Source organism: Macaca mulatta, chromosome 1, assembly GCF_049350105.2.
Source record: "Macaca mulatta isolate MMU2019108-1 chromosome 1, T2T-MMU8v2.0, whole genome shotgun sequence".
Taxonomy (NCBI): Eukaryota; Metazoa; Chordata; class Mammalia; order Primates; family Cercopithecidae; genus Macaca; species Macaca mulatta.
Window position 1 is genome coordinate 126,631,020 of NC_133406.1, and position 17,723 is coordinate 126,648,742.

General features: G+C 36.0%; 1 protein-coding gene across 3 annotated transcripts in view; it reads right to left on the reverse strand.

Annotated features, from left to right (window-relative positions):
* Window positions 1–17,723, reverse strand: part of MAGI3 (membrane associated guanylate kinase, WW and PDZ domain containing 3) — a 292,279-nt gene that overhangs the window by 52,804 nt on the left and 221,752 nt on the right. For all 3 annotated transcript variants that reach the window (XM_015148560.3, XM_077950860.1, XM_015148570.3), the window contains 3 exons: window positions 13,615–13,672; window positions 8,436–8,530; window positions 2,795–2,983 (listed from right to left, as the gene is read on the reverse strand). In XM_015148560.3, coding sequence (XP_015004046.2) covers window positions 2,795–2,983; window positions 8,436–8,530; window positions 13,615–13,672 — 342 coding nt within the window. The remainder of the gene's footprint in view (window positions 1–2,794; window positions 2,984–8,435; window positions 8,531–13,614; window positions 13,673–17,723) is intronic.

Consider the following 17,723-nt stretch of genomic DNA (forward strand, 5'->3'; position numbering starts at 1 on the left):
TAACATGGTGAAACCCTATCTCTACTAAAAATACAAAATTAGCGGGCATGCTGGTGAGTGCCTGTAATCCCAGCTACTCAGGAGGCTGAGGCAGGAGAATCACTTGAACCCAGGAGGTAGGGGTTACAGTGAGCCGAGATCACGCCACTGCACTACAGCCTCGGTGACAGAGACTCGGTCTAAAAAACAAAACAAAACAAAAACAACAACAAAAACTGTATTCATTTCAACTGATGCTGAAAAAAATTTGATAAAATTCAACACCCCTTTATGATAAAACTCTAAAAAAACTGGGTATATAAGAAACATACCTCAATATAATAAAGGCCATATATACAACAGAGCCACAGCTAGTATCATACTGAATGGGGGAAAAACTGAAAGCACTTCCTCTGAGATCTGGAAAATGAAGATGCCCACTTTCACCACTGTTACTCAACACAGGACTGGAAGTTCTAGCTAAAGCAATCAGCAAGAGAAAGAAATAACAGGCATACAAATTGGAAAGGGAGAAGTCAAATTATCCTTGTTTTTAGATGATGGGATCTTATATTTGGAAAAACATAACAACTCCACACATAAAAAAAACTATTAGAACTGATAAACAAATTCAGTAAAGTTGCAGGATACAAAATCGACATACAAAAATCAGTAGCATTTCTATATGCCAGTGAACAATCTGAGAAAGAAATTTAAAAAGTAATCCTATTCACAACAGCCACAAATAAGATTAAATACCTAGGAATTAACTAAAGAAGCAAAATATCTCTACATCGAAAATTATAAAATACTGATGCAAGAAACTGAAGAGGACATAAAAAATGAAAAGATATTTCATGTTCATAGTTGGAAGAATCAATATTCTTCTCAATACTACCCAAAGCAATCTAGAGATTCAATGCAATCTCTATCAAATCTCTATCAAAATACCAATGACATTCTTCACAGAAATAGAAAGAACAATCCTGAAATTTATATGGAATCACAAAAGATCCAGAATAGCCAAAGCTAGCCTGAGGAAAAAGTACACACAACTGGAGGAATCACATTACCTGACTTTAAATTATACTACAGAGCTATAGTAACTAAAGGAAGATGGTATTGGCATAAAAACAGACACATAGACCAATGAAACAGAATAGAGAAATCCATACACCTACAATGAACTCATTTTCAAGAAAGGTGCCAAGAACATACATTGGAGAAAACACAGTCTCTTCAATGGTTCTAGGAAAACTGGATATCCACATATAGAAGAATGAAACTTGACTTCTATCTCTCGCTGACTTCTATCTCTGCTATATACAAAAATCAAAACAAGGTGAATTAAAGACTTAAATCTAAGACTTCAAACTATAAAACTAGAAAAAGAAAACACGGGGGAAACTCTCCAGGACATTGGTCTGGGCAAAAATTTCTTCAGTGATACTCCACAAGCCCAGGCAACGAAAGCAAAAATGGACAAACGGGATCACATCAAGTTAAAAAGCTTCAGCATAGCAAAGGAAACAGTCAGTCAAGTGAAGAGACAACCCACAGAATGGGAGAAAATCTTTGCAAACTATCCATCTCACAAGAGATTAATAACTAGAACATATAAGGAGCTCAAACAACTCTATAGGAAAAATCTAATCTGATAAAAAATGGGCAAAACATTGGAACAGACATTTCTCATGAAGAAGACATAGAAGACAAAGAAACAGGTATATGAATAGGTGCTCAGGTCATTGATCATCAGAGAAATACAAATCAAAAGTACAATGAGATATCATCTTGCCCTAGTTAAAAATGACTTTTATCCAAAAAGACAGGCAATAACAAATGCTGGAGAGGGTGTGGTGAAAAGGGAACCCTCAAACACTGTTGTTGGGAATGTAAATTTGTACAACCACTATGGAAAACAAGTTGGAGGATTCTCAAAACACTAAAAATAGAGATACCATACAATCTAGCAATCCCACTGCTTAGTATATACCCACAAGAAAGGAAATCAGTATATTGAAGAGATATCTGCACTCCCATGATTGTTACAGCACTTTTCACAATAGCGAAGATTTAGAAGCCACCTAAATGTCCATCAATAGATAATTAGATAAAGAAAATATGGTACATATACACAATGGAGTACTATTCAGCCATAAAAAGAATGAGATCTTGTCATTTGCAATGACACAGATGGAAATGAAGATCATTATGTTAAGTGAAATAAGTCAGGCAAAGAAACACAAACTTTGCATGCTCCCATTTCTTTGCAGATACTAAAATTAAAACAACTGAACTAATGGAGATAGAGAGTAGAAGGATGATTACCAGAGGCTGGGAAAGGTAGTTGGGGTTGGTGGGGGGTGAGAGGGAAGTGGAGATGGTTAAGGAGTATAAAAAATATATAGTTAGAAAGAATGAGTAAGACCTAGTTTTTGATAACACAATAGGGTGACTACAGTCAGCAATAACTTAATTGTACATTTTATAACTAAAAGAGTATAAATGGGTTGTTTTTAACACAAAAGATAAATGCTTGAGGAGATGTATACCCCATTTTCTATGATGTGGTTATTACTTATTGCATGCCTGTATCAAAGTATAATATCTCATGTATCCCATAAATACATATACCTACTGTGTACCCATACAACTTTTTTTTTTTTAAATTAGAGGATAAGCTATTTTAATACTGGAATCTCTCTCTTTAGTTATATAATTTAATTCTTTCTCTCTATGTATATAAAATCTCTTCACTATAATTTTTGTTATAGCATCACTACTCTTCAAACAATTATGAAAAATTTGTTACCTGGTGCAATTTTCCCATCCTGAGCTGCAGGACCATCTTTCAGCACATTTTTCACTTGTAGGAACTCATCAGGTCTGTCTCCGCCAATAATGGTAAAACCAAATCCCATTGTGCTTTTTTTCAGTGATGCTCGAACAAGGACACCTTTAAGTTGGGATGGATCTCTTGTGAAGTGTGATTTTTCCATATCTGTGCCAAAATGAGAAGTGGGTTTGAGAACAAAAATAATTACAATGAATATAGCACTCAGTCAATCTTTTTTTATATAACTTAATGTTATTCTCAACTTTATCTCTTTCTCATTGCCTTGTCTGCACTTACTTTCAACCCAGAGTCCATTATATAAAGTTAAAATGACACAACCTTTAGTACTCAATTGCTGAAAGTTTGGATATTCAACTGTACTATAAAACTCAGCATCTACTGAGTTTTATGTGCAAAGTACGATACCAGGAGGATGAGGCCAAGTGTCACAAACTTGTGAAAGGGAGTATATTGAGAATTTTTATAATTCACAGTTCAGGCTTTCTGCAGTCTTTAATTTATAACTGATGGAAGGAGTGAATCTTTTTACTACCAGTAAATAGCTTCATATTTCTATCCCTTTCACTCGTGTTTAGTAGATAATTTAGGAAGAAAAACACATCTTCTTTTGAAATGCCCATTTTTAGGGGTTAGATGACCCTAGTGATTCACATCTGCAAATAACAACCTCCTTCCAGAACTTCTTCTCTCTTCTCCTCAACCATGCGTGCCATTAGGGAAGTGACAAAAACTGAGAGAATCAAACTGTACAGGTTTATAATTTACTAAGTATTAAATTAACTGTAAAAAAAAAAGATTTTAAATGTTCTGCCATTATCTATTTTTTAACAAATTTATTAAGATATCATTCACATACCATAGAATTCAGCTCTTTCAAGTATACAATTCAGTGTCATCCAACTATCAGCATAATCTAATTGTAGAACATTTTCTTCCCTCCTCAAAGGAAATCCCCATGCCCATTAGCAGTCATTATCCAATTTCTCCCCAACCCACGTCCATATTCCAGCCTTAGGAAGCCACGAATCTACTATCCATGTATAGACGTGCCCAATACAGGCATTTCATATAAACAGAATCAGATGATATGTGGTGTTTTGAATGGTTTCTTTCAATTGACAGTGTTTTTGAGGTTCATCTGTATTGTAGCATATGTCAGTACTTTATTGCTCTTTATTATTAATATATAATAAATATTAAATTAAATATGTATTTACTAAAGATAAATTTATTATATTATTGCCAAATAATATACCACTGTATGGATAAATATCACATTTTGTTTATCCATTCATTAGTTGATGGACATCGGGTTATTTCCACTTTTTGGCTATTATGAATAATGTTGATATGAATACTCACAAGTTTTTGTGTGGACATATTTTCATTCATCTTGGGTATATACTGTGAGTGGAATTCCAGCAGTTACTATGAATATATCGTAATTATGTTTATCATTTTGATAAACTTCCAAACTTTTCCAAAGCAGCCTTGCCATTTTACATTTCCACAAGCAACATAGGAGGGCCTCAATTTCTCCACATACTTGCCAACAGTTGTCCTGTCTGTCCTTTTGGTTGTACCCATTCTAGCGGACATGGAGTGGTTTCTCACTGTAGTTTTGTTGTGCATTTCCCTGTTAACTTGAATTAATAATGGTAGCTTGTTTCACACTTAGCACTAGTATCACGCCCAGAGTTACTTATGTGTATTTGCTGCTGCCTCTCTTAGCAGAGTGTTCTGATATATTAAAACTTATCAGAAAAAAGAGCGATTCTTGGTGCTGTTCTGTATGGTTTGCAGATTATGCAGTATGTAAACAGCTTTCTCAAGAGGTAGGCCTGCCCTGGCAATAGTGACAGTGGCAGGTTCGGGGTGGAAAGTAGGAGCTACCTTATTTAATATGTTATTCCCAGATTTGTTTTTATTTGCAAAAAGCACATGATACAAACAAACGAAAAATCCAGCTCTTTTGGGCTTCTCAAAGTAGAGAAGTAGACTCCAGACAGCAGTGCATTGATCATAGTAAATGCCATTTTGTGAGGCCTCTCAGAGGATGGCCAGTCAGCCTACTTATGGTGACACCTCTGTATTATTGAGCTTCTCACATTCAAAGTAGCAACTTTGAATTTTGTTCAGTCTCTGAACAAAATATTACTTTAAAAAATTATTTAATTGACATATGCAATACCCATTCAATTACAGAAGTTGACTAACACCGTCCACTAGTGTTGCCTACCAGACTGTAGATAAGAATATTTCTCTAATGACTGAGTACTTGGACAGGTACTTGATGATAATATGAAATGTACCGTTTTCATTTTTATGTCAAATACTGAGATGTTTCTGGTTAGCTATCCCATGCCCTAATCCCCAGGAATACTAGAATAAGATTGGCTTCTGAGGGCAAAACTTGAAAACTAGCATACAATAAATGACATCCAGGTTGTACAAACAATAAAGAGGAAGGAAAAATAACACCTAATTTTAGAAAGTATTAATAAAACAGCCAAAGCCAACTGAAAGTTGGTCAGAAGTAAGTCTTATCAAAATTAAGCTTAGAAAAGTGAAAATCATAAAGGCACAAAGAAACTGTCTTTGAGATCAACCGTCTCAACTTTAAATCCAAGATTTGTAATTTAGTTGAGTGATCCTGGGTATGTTGTTTAAAACTTGTAATCCTCAGCTGTCTTGTCTCTAAAATGGGGCTAGTCGTACCTAAAATTCATGGGATTGTCACAGAGATTAAACTATGTGACACACAGAAAGCAGAGGAAGCGGTGCTTGACAAATGGTAACTGCACAATCAATGTAGATGAGCACAAACTCTTATATACTGTCCAAGGAAGGAGGTTCCATGGCTCACAAACTTGAGTGCTTCTGACTCTGTGGAAAGGATAACCTTGGGATAGATGAATCAGACAATTTTAACTTAATGCCATCAAAGCCTCTAAATGGGGATAATAATATCAATAACTTGCAGAGCTATTTTGAGACTTAAATGATATGATTATACAAAGTATCCAAATCTATATGTGATTCAGTATCTCAACAAATGGCAGCTGTTATTCCTTAAGGACTAGCATAACTTCAGTAACATCAAGGAAGTCTTTCTTGTCCTTCTACATTCAGATTTAATTTCTCCCTTTTGTCTACCACTATTGTTTATATCTTCCTTATCATACTATACTAAAATTATATGTGTATTTCCCTGACTAAGTTGGGAGCTCCTGAAAGACAGGTGTTGAATATTTCTGTTTGTTTGTTTTCCTTTTCTTTTTTTTTTTGAGACAGGGTCTCATTCTGTCACCCAGGCTGGAGTGTAGTGGTGTGATCACTGCTCACTGCAGACTTGACCTCCTGGGCTAAGGTGATCCTCCCACCTTAGCCTCCTGAGTAGCTGGTACTACAGGTGTGTGCCACCACACCAGGCCAGATTTTTGTATTTTTTGTAGAGATGGAGTTTTGCCATGTTGCCCAGGCTGGTCTCAAACTCTTGGGCTCAAGCAATCCATTTGCCTTGGCTTCCCAAAGTGCTGGGATTACAGGTGTGAAATACTATACCTGGCCAGGTGTTGAGTGTTTACTCTTCTTTTAATCCCTACCTTATAGGAGAGAGCCTGGGTATCTAAATCAATAAAACATATGGTACCTGACTTCAGGGAAATTAGAGTTTATAAAGGGAGGAAAGATCTCCCTTGAAATGTGCCATGAATTCAGGGACTATATATTATAATACAAAGAACTTTGAATTTAAAGTCAGTAAAACTAAGTTCAAATTCTGGCTTGACACTCACTGTTATTCTAAGCAAGAGGCTTAATCTTTATTAAAGTCTCCATTTCCTTATGTATAAATTAGGGATTCAAGTTGCTCTTCAGTTCATGTCTTCTGTCTATAATCTTTCATGGTCAAAGCTATGAAAATAGTTGGTTATACTCATTGTCTCCACGTCTTCACCTCCCATACCTTCTTCATTCTACTGCAATTTTATTTCACTCTCTACTTGCTCTTGCTAGAGTGACTAATGACCTCCCTACTGTCAAATCCAACATATATTTTTCAATCTTCAACTTCCTTGACATTCCAGCAACATGTGACATACTCAACCTCTTCTCATGGCTGCCTATCCCTATAAACTCATCGCTTGTTACTACCCTACAAATACCCTATGCTGTAACCACGCCTACTTGCCTTCTGGCCTTTCAGCACACCATTTCACACTTCTATGATTTTAAACATTCTGTTCCTTCTACTTGGTATGCTTTCTTACTCCTTTAAAATTTTTGTCTGCCTGCTTTAACTTTTCCTGACTTTTTAAGACCTAGTTCATATCTCTTCTGCTTTGAAATTTCTCCTGCCCCCTTGACAATCTCCACCAAAGCAGAGTTGGGTACTCCCTTCGTTATGCCACCACTGTACCTTGTACATCTCTATTAATAACAATGAAACTATTATAATTTATTAGCCAACGCACGCTTAATACCATTGCAGGCACTTTACATCTGTTATTTTACATACTCATAACCACCTTAAGAGGTGGGTACCATTATTATTCCTATTTTATATATGAGGAAATAGGGGCATTTAGAGATTCAGGAAATGTACCCAAGTTTACACAGCTGGGATTCAAACCTGCTCCTCAGCTTACCCTTATAATTACTATTCTAGGATGGCACCTATCTCTATATATTATAACCATCAGTTTCCTATATTAGACTGTGAACTCTTGAGGGCAAGCCCTGTCTTACTCTTAGTCATTTTTGAATACCTAGTGCCTAGCAAAGCACTGGGGATACAGTCAGTGCTCAAAAGTATTTGTTAAACTCAAAATGTTTGCTAAACGAAATGCAAAACTTTAGGAGAAGGATGATGTTTTTGAAGAGTAACTATAAGAAAGAACTATTTCTCTCATGGGCAACTGAAGTGGAGAATCTAGTGGATTACTACAATATGACCATATATACCCTGGTTATTAATGACAAATGAGGACTGGAAAAGGGATGGGGAGGGATAAGTAGAATGTAAGAACTTCCTGAGCAGTGTTTTCAAAATACACATGACTAGGCTCATTGAAATTTCCGGATCTGTATTTTTAAAAAATGCTCCCTAAGTGAGTCTGATGTTACTAATACCTACCATCCCACTTGAGACTCGATGATGTAGGTAAATCATTTGATATATTTATTATTTATTAATATTGGTTAATGAAGAATCCTCAATGGTTACAGATACCATACTTAAGCAATTAACTTGGGAAAAGCTAATGATGAACTAGAGACCTAATATTGGTCTCGCCTTAAACATATAAGGAAACATTCCAATCTTCAAAACAAAATCTCAAATTCACAAAAAAGGTACCCAAATCCCTTCTCCCAACAACTTCATGCTTTTTATATACTCCTGAGAAAAATCTCACTATTCTCATAATGTTCAGATGTTTTATTAAGATTATTCATATCTTTACAATAACAAATATTAGACATTCTTGTCTAGTGTCAAAGCCATAGAAATAAAAAGTTCAAACTCACTTTTATTAACTCAGCATACAAATTTCACAAGTTATTCTTTCAAGAAAAGATTGAGAAGAATGCCTACCTGGTTTTGAAGACCCAATTTCAGCCTGTCCTAACTGCTTTTTCCTTTTCGCTTCCTCCACTGGATTTTCAAACTGGGTTTTCTGGTTAAGGTGACTATAGAATGCAGAAAAATATACATTTCAGTTTAAAATAAAACGTAACATATTCTTAAATAGTCTATCATACCATTCCATCCTCATAGATTAGGGGACAAATATGTATCTTTAGGCTATGGAACATAGAGAGACTGACAGATGATAGCAGTGGGGCTTTCTGTCAGCTAAATAAAGTCCTGTAGAAGATGCCAAGCTGTGAAGCTTTTGATATTATATTTACTATAGCTTCTTCATAAACCTACCCAATATAGCCAATAACGGTTTTCAAAACTATGGCCTTCTTATCTGATGCAATCACAAGTACTTGTTCTTGGTAATTTAATTTTTTTTTTAAAAGGCAGTTAATGATAGAAGGGTTTTAATTTAAGTTTCTCCAAAATAAAGCAAGCTGTAAAGACACTTTCAAAGAAATCTGTGTACAGAATCCTTTTTAAATTATATTACTATTACTTTTCCACTGACTCACCTATATCTGTTCAGTAGTAACTAAGAAAATGACTTGCTCTTATCAATTATAGTACAGAGTAACTCTTTCACACTTAAATTTCTTCATAATTATATCATAATTAAATGAATAATTATAACATAGGTTCAACTGACATTTATGATTTGGGAACATTCACTACTGACTCTTGGAATGCATACAACTCTGTGAGAGAAAGCAGGAAACCTGAGGAGACTAGCCGCTAGGAGATTAGCCAAAACTATTCAACACGCTATGGGCGATAGTATGTTTTACAGAAGAAAAAGATCACTGTTCTTCTGGCAAGCCAGGTAAGTGGAAGTTGGTTAAGAAAGCAACTGCTGTAAAAAAGATGTTAAGGACCTCGAATAGGTCTAATTCAGAAGCAATGGAAATCATATTCTAACACTTCCATAGTACAAATATATTTCAGCATATGCTACAGTTTTCCACTTTAATAAGAAGTGAGGTCGGGTGCAGTGGCTCACGCCTATAATCTCAGCATTTTAGGAGGCCAAGGCAGGCAGATCACCAAGTCAAGAGATAGAGACCATCCTGACCAACACGGTGAAACCCCGCCTCTACTAAAATACAAAAATAAGCTGGGCGTGGTAGCGCATGACTGTAATCCCAGCTACTTGGGAGGCTGAGGTAGGAGGCTCACTTGAACCCGAGAGGCAGAGGTTGCAGTGAGCCGAGATCGTGCCATTGCACTCTAGCTCAGGCGACAAGAGTGAAACTCTGTCACAGATAAATAAATAAATAAATAAAAAGTGGTAACACGAGTGAACACCAACAATTAAATACCAAATCATGAGAATTTCAGAACATAATTGTCTTTAGGTAGGCTGAATATTACAAAATGTACATATAAATAGTCACACAAGTTGAACATTTATTTTGCCTTTTTATTTATTTATTTTACTTTTTTTCGAGACTGGCTCTCATTCTGTCACCCAGGCTGGAATGCAGTGGTCTGATCACAGCTCACTGCAGCCTCAACCTCTTAGGCTCAAGCGATATTCCCACCTCAGTCTCCTGAGTAGCTGTGACCACAGGTGTGTGCCACAAGGCCCAGTAAATTAAAAAAAAATTTTTTTCTTTTAGAGATGGGGTCTTACTATGTTGTCCACACTGGAGCTTTGCCATTTCCAAACATTAAGAGTGGTGGTAGAGAAACGGGCAGCAGGGACTAAAATTAAAATTTTAAAAACCACCTTCAAAAAAAGGAAAGTTAGCTTTCTCCATGTCACTTAGGCTACTAGTGCATATTAGTTCCACAACACATGTGGTTACTTATTAAATAGTTTAAGAGATCTAAATATGGTAAGTGCCACTGGACATTCTTTGGGTTCTGATTTCACTAACACTCAAGTATGCTTTTGCTTCATAATATGAGGGGGACAACCTGTCCATTGAGTTAACTGTTTAACTCTGTGAAAATAAAAATCTTAGGAACTACTTTAAAAAATTTATTTAAGAACTGATATTTTACATATTCTTTTGAAAAACAACTAAAAATTGACACTCAGAAAAGAATAAACCTGTTCAGAAAGAAGCTTGGCTCACTTTCACTTTAATATCATTGGCTAGAATGACTCACTTTGCCACCCAGGCATTAGAACATAAAAAGTAGTAATTTGTATTTATACCCTTTGTAATGTGTGGGAGAGGAGAGTAGAAGTATGCAAATGAGTAATCCTTTTCCTAAAAATTTGACAACAGAATATAAGATTTACTGAAGGAAGTTATTATCTTCATTATCTTAGACTATCTAGACTAAAATGCCACTCAAAAAAAAAAAATCAAAAAATAAAGAAGTGAGAATACTGTCCTTTTCATTTAGTTACTTATACCTACACTATTATTAAGATACAACAAATTTTGTTTTCCATATAACCAGCTATGGGAAATAAGAGAGGAAAATATTATAGATTATCAGAAAGAAAAAAAGATAGCAAACAAGAATGATCAAATATTAGTACATAATGTGGCACATTATCTGTATTAAAATTTTATGTCTAATATCTGGATTTAAAAATTTATCTCAACGAAATATTCTTTCATAAAGAATTTTAGATGGCTGGGCATGGCGGCTCACACCTGTGATCCCAGCACTTTGGGAGGCCAAGGCCAGCACTTTGGGAGGCTGACGCGGATGGATCACTTGAGGTCAGGAGCTTAAGACCAGCCTGGCCAACATGGGGAAAACCCATCTCTACTAAAAATACAAAATTAGCTGGGTGTGGTGGCACATGCCTATAATCTCAGCTACTCAGGGGCTGAGGTACGAGAATCACTTCAACCTGGGAGGTGGTGGTTGCAGTGAGCCAAGATCGTGCTGCTGCGCTCTAGCCTGGGCGACAAGCATAAAGCGCTGTCTCAAAAAAAAAAAAAAGTTTTAGTTGTGAAAGCAAGTATATATTTTGACTTTGTCACCTAGATGCATCAAGACATTTAATGTTCATTACCCTGATCTAATCACTATATATTATGTGTACTGAAACATCACTATGCACCCCCAAAATGTGTATAATTATTATATGTTAATTTAAAAAAGACATGTAATGCAATACAATCAAGACCGCATTTCTAAATATATATGCATATTTATATTTATGCATATTACAAGCATATTATATTTTTGGAACAATTTTATTTTAAAAAATAAATTCATCCATTTCAGAATCCCATCCTCTAAAATAAATACAAAGAAAAACTACCATTGCAGTTGGTGTTACTACTATAAGGCTCCTGCCAAGAGCAATCATCGTGCCATCTGGTTTGACAAACTAAGAGAGCCAAAGAGTAGCCATTCAAGTAACAGCTTTTTATCTCCATCAGTAAACTCACTGCAGATTACCATGGTCGAGATTCAAAACCTAACTAATCTGGGAATCAAGCCACACTCCACAGCTCAGCTGACTCCATACTAATGTGCATCTTGAGTACAGTCTGCTCCTTCTTAATCTAATACAAAACCCTCCTGTAAAATGAGCTCATTCTGGGAACAATCATACAAAATCATGTCGCTGCTGCTGTTGCTTCTAATTCAGGCTATTTCATGTACCTCCCTGACAACTAGGAGCAGGTCGCTTCAGGATTTGCCCTAAAGTTGCTTTAATATTATATCTTTGCATAATGGGCACCAGATCATTCAGCTCAAGGTTTTATAACAGGCAAATGACTTTCACCTTTTGACCATGTATTCAAATTCACTTGGAATGGGTAATAAAGAGAATGAGAATCATTATCTCAGAAATGTTCAGCAGTGTCAATGGCAAATAATAGCTGATTAGAGCCCAATTTAAAGAGACTAAACTTTGAGGGGAAGAAAAAAATCCTGCAAAACCTTTTCAGTTGGCCCCCAAATATTCCTTTAATGTGAAAAATGGTCGTTTCTTCCTTTAACAAAATATGACTTAGGAAAAAAATAATAAAAGAGCTGCTGTATACTTTTTATATCACAGTATCAGTAAGATATTAAGTAACACAATGGAAATGGAAACAAAATTAGCATAGCTTTCAAAGGAACCAAGATATTGAAATTCTGAAGTTATATACTTAAGTGTCAAGCTAATTGAGTCATTTCCTTAGGAGACACCTTTAATTATAAGAAGTCATTCCAAAAATCCCTCTAACCACAGTGACTCAAGTAACAACCTGCACAACAGAATAAAGACTAAAGTTGCAACAGGAGTCAGAGATGCTTACTTTAGGGATAATTACCAGGAAATGTCATTGGTTTATGCCTGTAAGTGTTGAAACATTAAGCAACAATCATAAAATTAAAGATGCTTGTGTTTGTTACTTTTTCAGGTAATAATAACATTTTGTCTTTGCTACCTAGGCGGCAGGTTTAACTCCTAGTCTCCAGGTAAATAGTAATGTTTCTGATACAATTATTTGCCTGCTGCTAGACGCTTGAGGTCAAATTCAATGTTTAGCATCTGGAAAGAAAGCAATCCCAATGGTCATAACAATGTAGCAATTAGATAAAGAAAAGAGAAGGCAAAATTAGACATTGACATTAGCTTAATTTCTCTGGCTAACATAGGCAGGGGTCTGGCACTCCTCTCCAATATATATTTATGTTTAAAATTAACTGTAACACCAGCCTAAGAAGCAACTTTCACCCCTAAAAAGAATACTAAGTTTTCCTGGAATAACTCCTTAAAAAGAGAGTACACCTTTAGGTGTATGCTTCAAAACTTTAGGTAATTATGTTATAATGCCCTAAAGTTCTTCCACTGCTTTCAGAAGCATACAGGGGTAGTGTTGGAAATTACCTTGATAATTAATCTAGTCTGTTGCCCTCATTTCAGTTTTCTATCAACTGACTTTCTCTTTAGAGGCTGTATTAGTAACAACAGTATCTCCAGCTATTAATCCTCTAGGCAACTTCCCCCTTATTTTCTATATTTAGAAATTCAAAGCCAACTTCCAGGAAGCCCAGGATCAATGTAGTAAATGCTCACTGCCTCTACCTTTTCATACCCCTAGTTGAAAAACTCAACAGCTGGATCACAGAAGCATAAAGTGCTATATCCAGTATTCTCTAAAGCTATATGCTGAAAGGAAAACATCTGGGAGAATATTAACTGAGGTAACAAACTTACTCAACATAGTATGTCCCATACTGAGGGTCCTCTATTTTCTCCCAGCCATAAGGAAGCTCTGTAAATAAAGAAAATTGAGTGAAATGCCAGATTCAAAATTGACAGAAAATAATTCACCAGTGAGTGAATTTATTATTTAATTATACTAATATTTGGGAGTCAGAAAGCCGAGGGCTCACTTCCAAGGAACAAACACAATTTAAGTCTGAGTGGCTTTTTCCCCAGCCAGTGAGAATTTCAGCAAGCATTAGAAGCCCAGAACAGAAGATGGCATTAAACAAAAAGGTGTTTATATGAACCACAAGCCATAAAAATGCTAATACAAATTACTGTATATTTCTTTCATTTAAAAACCTTGATTATGCTGACATGAGACATACATACCCTGTAGTCCAACACAAGAAGCAGGTGCCTGTTCAGTTTTTTACTATTATACATAGTCATTTTTGATGCTATGTTTGGACCCACTTCTCCTCAAAGGCAACCCTAGTCCTAGACTTTTGCCATTTCAAGTGAGCAATCTAGATTTGCTTAAAACCTACAAAAGTACCTCCTTTCTGTTGGTGAACAGGATCTGAGTATCTGAAGGAACACTAATCTAACTACCACAGTGCTTTGTGTAATCTGTATTTGTGAATAACAAACATCTTACATAGCATTTTTATATACTACTAAATCTCGGTAATTGAGCAATAAAATATAACCAGAAATACTGAAGGTAGCTGAATTTCTGGAAGTTAAAAAAAATCTCTAGCCTTTTCAACGTGAACTGACCTGAGCTTTTCAATGTGAATGTGAATCTTTTCCCTCCCACTTTGTCTGCATTCCTTGTAAAGTTAAGGTTTCTGAAGAACCATCTTATTAGGAAAACATGGATTAAGTTGGGAGGAATGTTCCTAGCAGGTGGTTCTAGTCCTATTCATTTTATATAGCAGTTGAGCAAAAAAGAATTTTTTTTTAAGTACACAGTTGTACACTATGATGTCCCATGCTTTCATTTTCAATTTCTCTTACGAGTGCTTCTGCTATGCTGGAAGACGCACACACAAAAAGTACGCTGGACAGCAAACAGGTTTAGAAAGTATCACAAGACTTATTAGTTTTATAACATTTAGCCTCAGTTATGACATACCAACTTTGTAAGTAAAAATTCCATTATAATAAACTTGACAAGTGATACTGTTTTACTCTAAGAAAAATTATTGTTCTGCATTCAGAATATAAGAAAAGAACAGATGACTAGCCTCCTGGTGAAAACCTCCGAATTACCCCTACCCCATTTCTCCACCATTCTTTTCTGCATACATATTGATTGGTGGTTTCAAAGTTTGATGAGTTTTTGTGTTTTTCCTTTGAAGGACCTGGTTGAAATATCTGAGGTGGGAAAGATGAGAACAAATGAAATATTAAAATAGTTGAAATATGTGAGAAGAGAACAAAACATTAAAAAGAACTGAGATGTACTTTAGCTCACTTTAATCCTCCTCAGCTATGAAGCAAATCTATCAAATAGATATAATATTTTATCGTGAAACAACTGTTTCATGGATAAGAGTATTTTTTTTGGAATATATCTGTAAAACTGCACTATAACGGTTATGGATCTTCCATGAAAAATATTTTTTTTTTCTTTAAAAGAAATTTTCTTGAAATAGCATGGGAACTGAATAGAGCTGAGTAACAATTAATTCCACAGATGTACCACAATTAGACCTACGTTTTGTCTTTAGAGAAGTTTGGAGAAATTAAGGTCTATAGAAATAGCTGAAATAGTCCATTTGATACCTGAAAAATTCACTAAAAGGGATGTATTAATAGTTAATAAGGATAAATGATCAACATAAATATATTTTAATGTTAACTTGAAAGTTAATTTAGCATTTTAGTTAAGACTCAAGGTAATTAGCAACTAAGATTAACAGTCCTTTCTTTAGGAGGGTAAACAAATGCAGCCATTTATCTTCTGGGTTATTTTATTAATTTTAAACCTTTACCACTGACACCATTAGCAAGTTTTTTTTTTGTTTTTTGTTTTTTTTTTGCATGCAGGGAAAATTAATACAGATAAAGAAGTGGTTATTATTTGCTCATTTAAAATGAAGGTAATAAAAATCAAGACTAAAATACCTAGCAATTTTATACACTATTTAGTGGATCAATTCATTTATTCATTTTATTTCTTTTTTCCTTTCTCCCTTCTCATCCTTCTCTCCCCATCATCCTTATGCAGAAATAAAAATTATAAATATAACCCAGTTCTTGACTTCAAGGAGTTTACAGTCTAGACAGGAAGACAGAAGAGATAAATGATAAGATGAAGATAAACATCATCTTTTTTGGGGAGTACAGAGGAATGACACCAATTGCCTGGTAAGATTGCTATCAGGAAAGCCTTCTAAAAGGTGACGTTTAAGCAGTCTTTAAACATAAGTTGGCTCACACCTGTAATCCCAGCACTTTGGGAGGCTGAGGCAGGTGGATCACGAGGTCAAGAGATCAAGACCATCCAGGCCAACATGGTGAAACCCCATCTCTACTAAAAATACAAAAATTAGCTGGGTGTGGTGGTACACACCTGTAGTCCCAGCTACTCAGGAGGCTGAGGCCGGAGAATCACTTGAACCCAGGAGGCGGAGGTTGCAGTGAGCCAAGATCGTGCCACTGCACTCCAGCCTGGTGATAGAATGAGTCAAAAAAATAAATTAATTAATTAAAAAGTTGGGATTAGGGAGAGGGAGATGATTCCAGATAGATCAAAGGGCACTGAGGTATTAAGAATGCTTGGTATTTTCCAAAATTACAAATAATTTGGTAAACTAGAATGAAAGTTGTATGCAAAGAGAAATGAATTTTATGAACAAGCACCAAATTACAACATTCTTAGAGTGCTGTTTTGAGAAGTTTGATCTTTATTTTGATGATGGTGGAGAATTGATTAAGGTGAACTGTGACATAATTTAATTTATATTTGAAAAAGATTATGGGCAGTGGTAACAAAGGACGAAATAGATGGTGTGCAATGAGAATAAAGGCAGACAAGATAAACACTAATAGACTGCCTAAGAACTTGTGAAGACTGGAACTAAGGCAGGGATAGCAGAATGGATAATAAGACAAAGAAGGTAAAGTAATAGAACTTAATGACTATCATGAGGATTGAGGAAGGGAAGGGAGGAAAGAGGCAAAGATGATTCCCAGGTTTCTGGCTCTTGTAGCATGAAAGTGATACATTATCAAACATTTATTGAATAATTATGAAAATAGGACGGCGCAGTGACTCACACCTGAAATCCCAGCACTTTGGGAGGCCGATGTGGGTGAATCATTTGAGGTCAGGAGTTTTAGACCAGCCTGAGCAACATGGTGAAACCCCCATCTCTACTAAAAACATAAAAATTGGCTGGGCGTGGTGGTGGGTTCCTGTAATCTCAGCTACTCAGGAGACTGAGGCAGGAAAATTACTCGAACCTGGGAAGTGGAGGTTGCAGTGAGCTGAGATCTCATCACTGCACTCCAGCCTGGGCAACAGAGTGAGAGTCTGTCAAAAAAAAAAAAAAGAATAATTATGAAAATGGCTGTGGGAATAGAAATTAGGAATTAATGTGGATTCAGAGGAATTTACAAGACAGATGATATGTAAAAAGTGCCTAGTAATGTGTCTACCACCAATGGACACTCAAGAAATGGCAGGCTTTTATTTATTTATTTTTTTTTGAGATGGAGTCTTGCTCTGCCGCCAGGCTGGAGTGCAGTGGCGCGATCTAGGCTCACTGCAACCTCCGCCTCCCCGGTTCAAGTGATTCCCCTGCCTCAGTCTCCCGGGTACCTAGGACTACAGGCTCGTGGCACCACACCTGGCTAATTTTTTGTATTTTAGTAGAGACAGGATTTTACCATGTCGGCCAGGACAGTCTTGGTCTCCTGACCTTGTGATCTGCCCGAATGGCAGGTTTTTAAAAGTCAGAATTGATAGAACTTGGTAGTTAACTGCAACAAAGAGGAGTGAGGAAAGGGCGAGGATGACAACCAGTTTTTGGCTCAAGCAGCTGGCGGTATGTCATATCATCTGTTGAAGGCAGGAAGGGGAGGTGTTACATTTGAGTGATCTG